Source organism: Gorilla gorilla, chromosome 11, assembly GCF_029281585.2.
Source record: "Gorilla gorilla gorilla isolate KB3781 chromosome 11, NHGRI_mGorGor1-v2.1_pri, whole genome shotgun sequence".
NCBI lineage: Eukaryota > Metazoa > Chordata > Mammalia > Primates > Hominidae > Gorilla > Gorilla gorilla.
Genome location: NC_073235.2, coordinates 106,310,853 through 106,324,114, shown reverse-complemented (window position 1 = coordinate 106,324,114; position 13,262 = coordinate 106,310,853). Strand labels below are relative to the sequence as shown.

General features: G+C 38.2%; 1 protein-coding gene across 2 annotated transcripts in view; it reads right to left on the bottom strand.

The window, feature by feature from the left end:
• The window catches only part of CD28 (CD28 molecule), a 33,263-nt gene extending 25,917 nt beyond the window's left edge, over positions 1-7,346 (bottom strand). Inside the window, exon 1 of one of the 2 annotated variants that reach the window (XM_004033082.5) lies at positions 7,120-7,346. In XM_004033082.5, coding sequence (XP_004033130.1) covers positions 7,120-7,171 — 52 coding nt within the window. In that variant the 5' untranslated portion in view covers positions 7,172-7,346. The remainder of the gene's footprint in view (positions 1-7,119) is intronic. The other variant, XM_019021773.3, reaches the window with a different exon arrangement.
• Between the last annotated feature and the right edge of the window lie 5,916 nt (positions 7,347-13,262).

The following is a 13,262-nucleotide window of genomic DNA, read 5'->3' as shown; positions in this document are numbered from 1 at the left end:
CACTCAGCCATTTGCAAACATTTATTATTACATGCACAAAATACCATGGTAGACATTTTAGGTGATATAAGTTCCTAATTGTCTTTACCTTATCTATTTCCTCTCCTTTTCACTGTCTCTGTGTTGTCCCCCTCCACTTTTTCTTAATCCTGTGAAGTCTTATCTTCCTTCTCCACGTCTCTGCCTAAACTCAAAAGTCCCAGCTGGCGTTTCAGCCAAATCCCAAGCCATTATTCACTCCTTTCCCTCTTATGTTTAATGCTATTCACCACTATCTTTTTGAAACTCTTTCCCTCATCGGCTTAGTGGCATTCCACTAGCCTCACTGTGTCCCCCTGCCTCTCTCACCACTTTCTCTGTCTCCTTCACTAGCTAACCATCCTTTTCAGCTGACTCCCATCAGAGCCAGTTTCCAGATTCAGCTCCACTCTCTGTTTTTCTACAGTTATGCCCTCTCCTTTCGACTAGCCATCCATTCCCATAACTCCAGCTTCATTCCAAAGATAAGGATTCTGAAATATTTTCTTCTTACCCAGGCCATTACTTCAAAATGACTTGAAAATAAAGTTTGAATTTCTGTTATCAGTATTCTATCCTTTGCTTAACTGGATTCTCCGCTGCTTCTCCATAACCTCACACATTCAGACTTGCCATCTGTTCTGAGAACATGAAACAGTATTCCTGGTTTAATTTCTTTATTAATCCACCTTTTCCTTCCTGAGACAACACAGCATTGGTAAGAACGTGAACCCCAGAGCAAGACCATCTGGATTTACATACTTAGTAGCTTTGTGACCATAAGCAAGATGCTCTACCCACTCTGTGCTTCAGTTTCCCCATCTATGAAATAGTATAATCATAGCAATCATAGTAACTACCTCATAGGACTTGGGGGAAGATTAGATGACTTAATACAGGGAAAGCCAGGCAGAACACTACCTGGCACATTATAATGCAAAATAAATGTTAGCTAGCAATTATTATTAATAACAATGTTCATTCAAATCTTGTCTACTGTCCAGTCTAATTCCCAACTCTCCATAAAGGCTTACCTTTCTACATTAATCTTACCAGAGTATTTATTTTATGCTTCCTCATTTTGTTACTAATTCATTCATTTCTTTCTTCAACAAATATTTATTGAGTAACTATATGCTTACAGCATTGTGCCTAATAAAGAGGTTAGAAGGATGAATAAGACATGATTCTGCCCTCAAGGAGTTCATAGTCTAGTGGAAAAGAAAATAAATGTGTCAATACACAATAATAATTTGGAGAAACTTGAGAGGGAAGGAAGTCCCTCTCTTTGCCATTTGGGGTCTCAGAGAAGGCTTCTTCAGGTGAGAGGTATAGAGGACATTTCAGATTATAAAAATAATGTATGCAAACCAAAGTCCTTAAGTCATCAAATAGCATGGTGAGGTAGTGACTGCCAAGTGTTATTTATCTGTTTCCAGATGTTACATCCTCCTGTTATATATAACCTACTCAACTAAATCATAGGGGCTGTAAAAGCAGAGAGAACTCAGTTAACTACCTAATTACTTATACTACACAATACTTGTGTACTGATTTTATATTTCTTTTTTTTTTTTTTTTTTTTTGAGACGGAATCTCGCTCTGTCACCCAGGCTGGAGTGCATTGACACAATCTCTGCTCACTGCAACCTCTGCCTCCTAGGTTCAAGCAATTCTCCTACCTCAGCCTCCCCAGTAGCTGGGACTACAGGTGTGTACCACCACGCCTGGCTAATTTTTGTATTTTTAGTAGAGATGGGGTTTCACCATATTGGCCAGACTGGTCTCAAACTTCTGACCTCAGGTGATCTGCCTGCCTTGGTCTCCCAAAGTGCTGGGATTACAGGTATGAGGCACCATATCCGGCCTATATTTCTTTTTATATTCTCTGAAACTCTGATGGAGATTAAAATATGAGAGGTTTAATAAATATTTGTTAAGTTGAGCTACACTTCCATCAGAACTCCTCTTCCAAGACCACAATAAAGGCTGAAGTATCAAGAAGCTTCTTCGAGGAGGTGGATCTTTCACCAAAAGTCTAACATGAAAGACAAGTAGATTACATGGTGGACTGTGAGCCAATGAGGTGATTCAGATATTGCAGAAAGGGGCTCACAATTAGATCAGAGGCCAAAGTGAACTATGAGTGAGTAATTCTGAATGATACCATCAGGAACCATTAACCTGGTTGTATTGTCAGCCACAATACCCAAGATAATGAAGATGATGACAAAGAAAAAGATGACAGTAATGGTGATGCAGAGATAAGGGAGCAGCTCAAAGTTAAGTAAGAACTTCTCCACCACCTTGCAGGTTCTCTTCCAGCAATGAAAACAGAAGCACATATAACCTGCATGGTGACACCAGACTAAATAAACATGCCTTTGAAATTAACATTGAAATAGTGAGAAGTCTAAACTCTTTTTTCCAAGCCTCTACCAAATGACTGAGTAGTTCTTGATCCTATCCAGTGCACTTCTCTTCTAGTGTTTGGAGTCCTCAAAATGAGATTAACAAGGAAAAAGGTAGACACTTGCATGCAACCACCTCTCTGTGGGGCCTGGGTTACCTTCCCCCCAGCTTCAGGCACCAATTCTCATGCTATAATTATCAGGCTCAAAGCTCTGAGTGAATTGTCTTGGTTTTTTTGGTTTTGGGTTTTTGGTGCTAACACCCTGTAATTGGCCAAAAACGGCCAAATAAATCACCGTAAAAGAGACACAGATATCTTAACACAGCTTAACCAGAGAGCCATTCAGTCAGTCACAAAACCACCCAGATGTAATTTTTCCAGATGCTCAGCTCAACTATGTACTGAGAAGAAAAGTTCCAGCCTCTGTGAAGTTCCATAAATAATAAATTTCTTGAAGAAAAAGGCAAACAAAAATTTAACCAACATGAGAAAGAGAAGAAGATTCTATCCCTTGCCATGACCTGCTGGGAAACAATTGTGCTTTGAAGGAGTGTCCGTCCTCTGATTTTTAGACAACCAAGTCTGACATGAATTGCGTATCCTCATCAATGCCTACATTAGTTAATAAAGGGCTTTTGTGTTAGAGATGATAAACCACAACAAATTTTCTTCTGGGATGTTGGTGGCATAAAAATTTTCCTTTTGTAAATGTCAGCACACTGCTTGCAGGAAATACTTGGAGGAAGATATCCACACAAGATAAAAGCCAAATGGTAATCATATGGCATTTCTCCACCCTTGAAAAAAGGCATAAGACGTTAAAAAGGAGGAGGGTCTATGTCTTAAAGAAGGGGAGGCAGCGAGATCCTCTCCCCACCCATAGTAAAAGTTTGAATGTGAGAGCTTTGGAGTTACAATCACAGATTCATTTCTATTTCTAATCTATCTGTGGCAATGACTCATTCCATTTCCTGGTATTGATATATTGATATTAATTTTGCAGTCCTTGCTGTAAACGTCCTTGCTGGATGGTTGCCTTAAAAAACACAATGTGTTAACTAGGGCACGGTAGTAGAGTAAAACAAATCCTTAAGCAATGCCTATACTTTTGAAATATCCATCAAATTTACTTGAAATGACAAAAACATCCAGTCAATTTCTTTTAACAGAAAAACTGGCCACAGCATATTGGAAGTCATGTAAATACGGCAATCTGTTGATTTTTTGACATTCATCTTTTCACCTTACTTTCCCAAGCTCAGTCTCAGAGCAACACTTAACTGTGAGAAACAAATTACTTCTTTCCGTATACAACCAGCTCAGGGGAGTCATTGGCTGAAGACTAGCGTACAAATAAAATTTTTAATTGCTTTGCTGATGACTTTTTATTAAATGTCAGTTATTTTCCTGCCTTCCATGCCTCTCTCAGAAAAATAAGTGCTAAGGGAAGGCGCTGGAGAAATTAGCTTTGTCCAAACTGGCCATTTTGACAGTTTTTTGCCCAAGTTTTGAAGAAGTGAAAAGGAATGATCTCATGGAAAAATAAGTGGTAATATGCTGATTTTTCTCTTCATACTGGATGATTAGGCTTGCTAAAAAATAGCCAATATGGCCTGAAACATGTGACCAATGTCAAGTATTTTGTGCATACCATCCTTCTATCATCAATCCCAGAGCATTTCCCTCTTAAGGCTCTGTAGTTCTGGGCTGGACTCCTATCCCAAAGTCCAGCAAAATCCTCTCTGTGGATCTCAGTTGCACAATTATCCAAGTCTAGTAGAAAACATGCAAAGGGCTTATCTAAGTTAAGGTTTCCTCACTCTTCCTAAATCACACTTCTTTAACTTAGCCATAAATATCTCTCTACACTGTCATCCAACTCGTAAGTAATCAGGTTAGACTTAACCTTTATAGAATAAATATTTTAAGCTATGCTATAAACAAATAAGTTACATTATTAAATTAATGGAAGAAAGAACTATTCTTCATATACATATATGCACACACATTATTAAATTAATGGAAAAAAGAACTATTCTTCATATACATACATACACACACATGCACGCACACAGATACACATCTCAACACAGGCATAACAGTGGTTTCTCAGACCTAGGAAGGACAATTACACTTTGACCAGAGAATTTCCCTATCTATAATTTCTTAATGGAAGGTGTATACAGAGAAAGGCAAAGCACACAAGAAGCTTTGCACTATTTGATTAGAATGCAGCATAATTTTTTTTTTTTTTTTTTTTTTTGAGACTGTTGCCCAGGCTGGAGTGCAGGGGTGCAATCTCAGCTCACAGCAACCTCCGCGTCCCGGGTTTAAGCAATTCTCCCGCCTAAGCCTCACAAGTAGCTGGGATTACAGGCGCATGCCACCACACCCTGCTAATTTTTTTGTATTTTTAGTAGAGATGGGATTTCACCATGTTAGCCTGACTGGTCTCCAACTCCTGACCTCAAATGATCCACCCGCCTCAGCGTCCCACAATTACAGGCGTGAGCCACCACACCAGGCCAAATCATACATTTTTTATGTGGTCATTCTTTTCTTGCTTGTAAGTTTTCTTACTAGAAAAGACTGTAAAAGTGTCCCCTTCACTCCCATCTCTTTCCTTCTTCATTAGATAGCCACTCAGTATCAAATGCTAAAAGTTATTAGAAAAGTGAATTGGCATTTGAAAAGTAAATATATCTCAAAGTAGAAAACAAAGGCCCTATGTGTGTGAACTCTACAACCACTTATCTAGCTAGTCCCCTTTTAATAAATGTTCTAAAGAAAACATAGAAAGTTTTGAGTCTTACCAAAAACTCTTCAAAAGAGAGTGAATAAGTTGATGACAGATAGGTGTCCACAAAGCACATCAGAAAAGTATTTAGTGTACAATTACCAATTTTAAATAGTTTTCAGTCAGGGTGGGCTTCCCTTGACTGTCTAACAAATTAAGAAATTTTAAATATTCTTTAAGTTTGAGAGATCTCTTAAAAATAAGGTTTAGACCTTTTTAAAATAAATGTTAAAGATTCTTGTAGAATATATTTGGTAGCTGTAAACGCTTGGTACCAGATCTCACTGCCAACTCATGTCTTTCATTATATCAACACGTTTTATAAATATACACAATTTGTGCTCACTGGTACGTCAGACCATAAAATAAACGGGTATATATGCAACTACTGTACCTCTGCAGATTGGGAAATTATACTCTTTGGGCTATGTACACTTAATGTTTAAGAATAACAACAAATAATGCAGTCTCTGTACTGCCAAAATAAGAAAGAAAATTGAAGATACTGGCTTTTCAATGTATCTTTCAGGGAAAAATAACTGTCCTTATTTAAGCATGACTATTGACCCCTCTCAGTCCAGTTTTTGAACCAAGCAGGGGCCTTTTTCTAACTCTGAGAACAAGTTAAATGAGCATCTTACTCCAGCCCACCCAAGTAACAAATTCTTTCTGTTAGGAATTGTGCTAGTGATTTTCCGAAGTTAATTTAACCCTGGATTTACCTGAGTCCATGAAATTACAAAACACACCATGTTAGATGGAATAGCATAATAATCAGCAACACCGGCTCTGGAGTCAGACTAAGGTGGTTCAGACCCTGCCTCCTATAGCTGCCACCTGTACATCCTTGGGCAAATCCCTTAATGTGCCTACCCCTCAGTCTCTTCATCTGAAATCAAGTTAACTGTAATACCTACCTTCTAGTTACGAGAACTGTGTGCTGCTCAAAGTGCTAGATGTATTATCCTCCTCATCATCGTCATTGGGAACTTAAAGAATTTTAATCTAAGAAAATACATTTTGGCCAATTGTAAAAGAAAACTAATTTATTAATATTGGTGTTGTAGCAGCTTCTGTGGTGACTCCAGGATTCATGTTGGAACTCATTCAATTCCGGTAGATAGAGTGATTACAGTTCACATTTATCTTGCAAGCCAAGCACTGACTGAGCTAAGCCCTTCACATGGATTATTTCATTTTACCTCACAATGACCTTGAGGTGAGGTTTATTATTATTCCCACTTTACAGATAAGGAAACTGAGGTTTGGAGAGTTTAAATAATAGCTAAGCCTAAGCTTAGCTAGTGAGAATTGGACCTGTGTTAGGAACATAGGCAACCTAAATTCAGAGCTTCCAGAACCAATCTACTTACAGCAGCTTTCTTAAATTAAAAAAGAAAGAAAGAAAGAAAGAAAGAAAGAAAGAAAGAAAGAAAGAAAGAAAGAAAGAAAGAAAGAAAGAAAGAAAGAAAAACGATACATAAATTAAAAATTCTTGGCCGGGCATGGTAGCTCATGCCTGTAACCCTAGCACTTTGGGAGGCAGAGGCAGGTGGATTGCTTGAGCTCAGAAGTTTGAGACCAGCCTGGGCAACATAGTGAAATCCCATCTCAATTTAAAAAATAATAATAATAATAAATTCTTGGGACACTATCAACTAATAGCTAGAGAAACTAATAGCTTAGAAAATTTATTTCCAAGGGACTTTTGTTAAGATACTATATTGTAGTCTGAGAATCAATGATTTTCAAAATAACACATTGCCCTATTACAGCAAAACTACACCTCAAATGTTCAAATTTCACACATTGTTAGAAATTTAAAATAAACTAAGCCAATTGGAAGACCTCAAAAAATATTTACAGAAAGAAAGACATTAACATTGTTTACCTGTTACTTGAATTGAAGGGAACAAGTTGAGAGCCAAGAGCAGCCTGAGCATCTTTGTCCTGACGATGGGCTAGGGTTCCAGCCCCTCCTCCCCGAGGAACCCGAAGTGTGAGGGGAACTGAAAGACGCACCTGCCAAGGCCTGAGAGTCTCCGTCATCCACGGCCACCACCACCGCCACCATCCCCTTAGGGCACATGATCAAGGCACTCAAACCACAAGGCATCCTGACTGCAGCATTTCACACAGGATATAACGTTGTTTTGATGACTTTAGACTTTTACTTCTATTTTTAAAGACTTTTTTTTTTTGTCACTGAAAAATAGTCGGTCACTACATGATGGGCTTATGGGAATTATTCTTTATTGATGGATATCAAGAGTTGTGTAAAAGGGGTTCTTGAAATCCAGCAGAGATTAAAGGGGAGACAAAGTGTTCTTAAGAAGGAACAGGCCGGGTGCAGTGGCTCACGCCTGTAATCCCAGCAATTTGGGAGGCCAAAGTGGGTGGATCACTTGAGGCCAGGAGGTCAAGACGAGCCTGGCCAACATGGTGAAACCCCGTCTCCATTGAAAATACAAAAAATTAGCCAGGCATCATGGTGGGTACCTGTAATCCCAGCTACTAGGGAGGCTAAGGCAGGAGAATCACTTGAACCCAGGAGGTGGAGGCTGCTATGAGCCGAGATCATGCCATTGCACTCCAGCCAGGGCAACAGAATGAGAAAAGAAAGACAGAAAGAAAGAGAGAAAGAAAAGAAAAGAAGGAAAGAAGGAAGGAAGGGGAGAGAGAAAAAAGAAAGAAAGAGAGAGAGAGAAAGAAAGAAAGAGAAAGAAAAGAAAGAAAGAAAGAAAGAAAGAAAGTAAGAAAGAAAGAAAGAAAGAAAAAGAAAGAAAGAAAGAAGGAAAGAAAGAGAGAAAGAGGGAGGGAGGGAAGGAAGGAAGGGGGAGAGAGAGAAAGAAAGAATAAAGTCTCTAGCAGAGGAGAGATTTTCATAGGATGGGGACAGGTTGTGTCAAAAAGATAATGGTAAGAATTCTACTGAGGAATCGGGAAACATCTGCATAAATGTTTAAAGGAGTTACAAATATTAGAAATGTAACATTTGTGTAGGACATAAGGTAGCCCTCTGGAGCATTTAGCACACAGTGCTTGATTTATGTCAAGCCTCCTCCAACTCACTTCTAGGAACTTTGCAAAACCCATTCTACGTGCAAGCAGCCAGCCAGCTGAGTATCTGGGGGAGGTTCCCTAAGCAAAGGGAAAGTCAAAACAACATTCTATGTTCTTAGTGGGACAGTAAGGCAACCAAAAGCCCCTTGGTGTCTCATGCTCTCTATGTCCCTCAAGGTTAAGTAATAGGGCACAAAAGGAGGCTCCGTGGCAGGATTTCTGAGATTCATAACCACCACCCGACTGCACCCTTCTTCAGCTCCCAGGCCCTTTGCAGAGAGGGTTATTCCACCAGCACGGCCAACTGCTCTCTTCTTCCGGCACCTACATCAGTATCTTGTACTCAATGACTTCTTCAAAACTTTTCCAGTAATTTTTTTCTTCTTTTTGATAATCTAAGCTTTGTGCAATTACTCTAGTTGAGGGTTTTGTGTATGTGGGTTGTTTTAAAAGATAACTTGTATTGCTTTTTATTCTGACTATAAAAGTAAGGCATATTTCATTGAGAATGTTTAGGAAAATTATAAGCATTAAAACAAGATTCATCCATATTCTTACCACCCTAATATAAACACTGCTAATATTCTGGTCCACTGCCTTCCACCTGTTTGTCTGTTAAGATTTTTACATGTTTAATATCATGTTTTACTTATAGTTTTCATCAGATATGTACTATTATTTGTTATATCTTGAACATTTTCCCATGTCATTTAAGTATCTTTATAAACATTATTTGTAATTGATGCATAATATTCCATTCTCTAATTATATCATAAATTGTTTAACAAACCCCTAGTGTTGTTACCTTTTTTTCTTCGCTATTTTAAAATGCTATAGTCAAACTCTTTGATGACCTAGCTGTAAGAGGAGGCAGGCTTCATGTCCCTCCCTCCTGATCTGATAAATGACAGATCAGAAGTATTCCTCTCCTGGTAGACCTTCTTTGTTCACACTTCAATTTTCCCACAAACACAGTCTTTGTGAACCCCTCTTACTAACACATCTTTTGGTCCTTTGGAGAAATTTGTCTTTGGAAATGATTCACTCACACTTCTGAACTATAGGTAAGTGACAAAGCTATGCCCTGAGTCCTGGAGAAGATTCACTTCTAGAATTTGACTCAGCCTTCCTGGCTCTGATCCTCTATCCAGTTAGGGGAACCCATGCCTTCCCCAGGGCCTGAAGTCTATCTGGGGGAAAATTTACAGATGACAAGGTGACCTTTCCTAAAAGGTCATCCATATTCTAGAGCCACCAGACTACCCAGATCTTAAAACAAGAGGCTCTGAGACTCATTATACATACTGAGAATATACACAGTAGAAACAAAGATACCCAGTAGTTTTCCATGATCAACAACAAAAGGCTAAGGAGTGGGCTAATAACTGTCTTCAAGCATATTAAAGATGACTACATAGCATCTAGTTAATACTATGTAAATAGTAGTAATCGGGTCAAACTTAGCTGAAAAAGAAACAGTTCTCTCATCTGGTCTAATTCCCTTACCTTGCAGAGAAGGAAGCTGCAGCCCAGAGAGGTCAGCTGACTTATACAAATTCACAAAACAATAATTAAATATTATTGGCCTTATTATTTGACCAGCCATATTTAATTTTCATTCCATAGAATAAAAAGAAACACAAACTTTGACATTTGCCTTCCTATGTTTTAACATGTATGACACTAAAGAAGCAAACCATTTCATTAGAATCCTTTCACATTTGCTTTTGAAATCCAATAGCATTCACATATACCAAGAGGTAGAAATGACAGAAATAAAATAAGGACCTTAAATCCGGCAATACACAGGATACTGAGACCCTACAACATTTTCAGTAAAAATAATAGCATTTCCATACTAAGAACTTTACATTCCAGATCTCATTTAATACACAACCTGTGAGGAAGATTATTATTATCTCCATTTTACAGATGAGAAAATTGGTCTGAAGTGGGGTTAAGAATTGTCAGAACAAAAGAATGTCATTTTTCACAGAATTTGAAAAAGCAATCCTAAAAATCATGTGGAATTCAAAAAGAGCTGAATAGTCAAAGCAATCCTAAGCAAAAAGAACAAAGCTTTGAAGTATCACATTACCTAACTTCAAATTACATGGTAAAACTATAGTAACCAAAACAGCATGGTACTAGTATAAAAATAGATACATAGAACAATGGAACAGAATAGAGAACCCAGAGATAAAGCCACATATCTACAACCAACTGATCTTCAACAAAGTTAACAAAAATATATGCTGGGGAGAGGACTCCCTATTCAATAAATTGTGCTGGGAAAATTGGCTAGCTATATGCAGAAGAATGAAACAGGGCCCATACCTCTCACCATATACAAAAATTAACACAATATGCATTAAAGCCCTAAATGTAAGACCTGAAACTATAAAAATCCCAGAAGAAAACCAAGAAAAAACTCTTTTTTACATCTGCTGAGGCAAAGAATTTATGAACAAGTCCTCAGAAGCAAAGGCAACAAAATAGACACATGGGACTTAAATAAACTAAAAAGCTTCTGCACAGCAAAAGAGACAATCAACAGAGTAAGTAGACAATCTATAGAATGGGAAAAATATTTGCAAACTATACATCTGACAAAAGGCTAATAACCAGAATCTACAAGGAACTGAAACAACTCAACAAGAAAAAAACAATCCCATTAAAAAGTAGGCAGATGACATGAACAGACATTTTTCTTTCTTTTTGTTTTTTTAAATTTACTTCAAGTTCTGGGATACATGTGCAGAACATGCAGGTTTGTTACAAAGGTATACGTGTGCCATGGTGGTTTGCTGCACCTATTAACCCATCATCTAGGTTTTAAGCCCCATATGTATTAGGTATTTGTCCTAATGCTCTCCCTCCCCTTGATCCCCACCCCCTGACAGGTCACAGTGTGTGATGTTACCCTCCCTGTGTCCATGTGTTCTCATTGTTCAACTCCCACTTATGAGTGAGAACATGTGGTGTTTGGTTTTCTGCTCCTGTGTTAGTTTGCTGAGAATGATGGCTTCCAGCTTCATCCATGTCCCTGAAAAGGACATGAACTCATACTTTTTTATGGCTGCATAGTATTCCATAGTATATACGTGCCATATTTTCTTTATCTAGTCTATCATTGATGGGCATTTGGGTTGGTTCCAAGTCTTTGCTGTTGTAAATAGTGCTGCAATAAGCATACGTGTGCATGTCTTTATAGTAGAATGATTTATAATCCTTTGGGTATATACCCAGTAATGGGATTGCTGGGTCAAATGGTATTTCTGGTTCTAGATCCTTGAGGAATCGACACACTGTCTTCCACAATGGTTGAACTAATTTACACTCCCACCAACAGCGTAAAAGAGTTCCTATTTCTCCACAGCCTCGCCAGTATCTGTTGTTTCCTGACTTTTTAATAATTGCCATTCTAACCAGCATGAGATGGTATCTCATTGTGGTTTTGATTTGCATTTCTCTAATGATCAGTGATGATGAGCTTTTTTTCATATGTTTGTTGGCTGCAGAAATGTCTTCTTTTGAGAAGTGTCTGTTCATATCCTTTGCCCACTTTTTATGGGGTTGTTTTTTTCTTGTAAATTTGTTTAAGTTCCTTGCAGATTCTGGATATTAGACGTTTGTCAGGTGGATAGATTGCAAAAATTTCTCCCATTCTGTAGTTTGCTTGTTCACTCATGGTAGTTTCTTTTGCTGTGCAGAAGCTCTTTAGTTTTAATTAGATCTCATTTGTCAATTTTGGCTTTTGTTGTGATTGCTTTTGGTGTCTTAGTCATGAAGTCTTTGCCCATGCCTATGTCCTGAATGGTATTGCCTTGGTTTGCTTCCAGGGTTTTTATGGTTTTAGGTTTTACATTTAAATCTTTAATCCGTCTTAAGTTAATTTTTGTATAAGCTATAAGGAAGGGGACCAGTTTAAGTTTTCTGCATATGGCTAGCCAGTTTTCCCAGCACCATTTATTAAATAGGGAATCCTTTCCCCATTGCTTGTTTTTGTCAGGTTTGTCAAAGATCAGATGGTTGTAGACGTGTGGTGTTATTTCTGAGGTCTCTGTTTCGTTCCATTGGTCTATATATCTGTTTTGGTACCAGTACCATGCTGTTTTGGTTACTGTAGCCTTACAGTACAGTTTGAAGTCAGGTAGCAGGATGCCTCCAGCTTTGTTGTTTTTGCTTAGGATTCTCTTGGCTATATAGGCTCTTTTTTGGTTCCATATGAAATTTAAAGTAGTTTTTTCTAATTCTGCAAAGAAAGTCAATGGTAGCTTGATGGTAATAGTACTGAATAGTACTTTGGGCCATATGGCCACTCTCATGGTACTGATTCTTCCTATTCATGAGCATGGAATGTTTTTCCATTTGTTTGTGTCCTCTCTTACTTCCTTGAGCAGTGGTTTGTAGTTCTCCTTGAAGAGGTCCTTCACGTCTCTTGTAAGCTGTATTCCTAAGTATCTTATTTTCTTTGTAGCAATTGTGAATGGGAGTTCACTCATGATTTGGCTCTCTACTTGTCTATTATTGGTGTATAGGAATGCTTGTGATTTTTGCCTATTGATTTTGTATCCTGAGACTTTGCTGAAGTTGCTTATCAGAAGGAGTTTTTGGGCTGAGACGATGGACATGAACTCATTCTTTTTATGGGTGCATAGTATTCCATAGTATATATGTGCCATATTTTCTTTTTTTTAATTTTATTTATTTATTTATTTATTTATTTATTTATTTATTTATTTTTGAGACAGAGTTTCGCTCTTGTTGCCCAGGCTAGAGTACAATGGCACGATCTTGGCTCACTGCAACTTCTGCCTCCCGGGTTCAAGCAATTCTCCTGCCTCAGCCTCCCAGGTAGCTGGGATTACGGGCATGCACCACCATGCCCAGCTAATTTTTGTATTTTTAGTAGAGATGGGGTTTCTCCATGTTGGTCTGGCTGGTCTCGAACTCCCGACATCAGGTGAT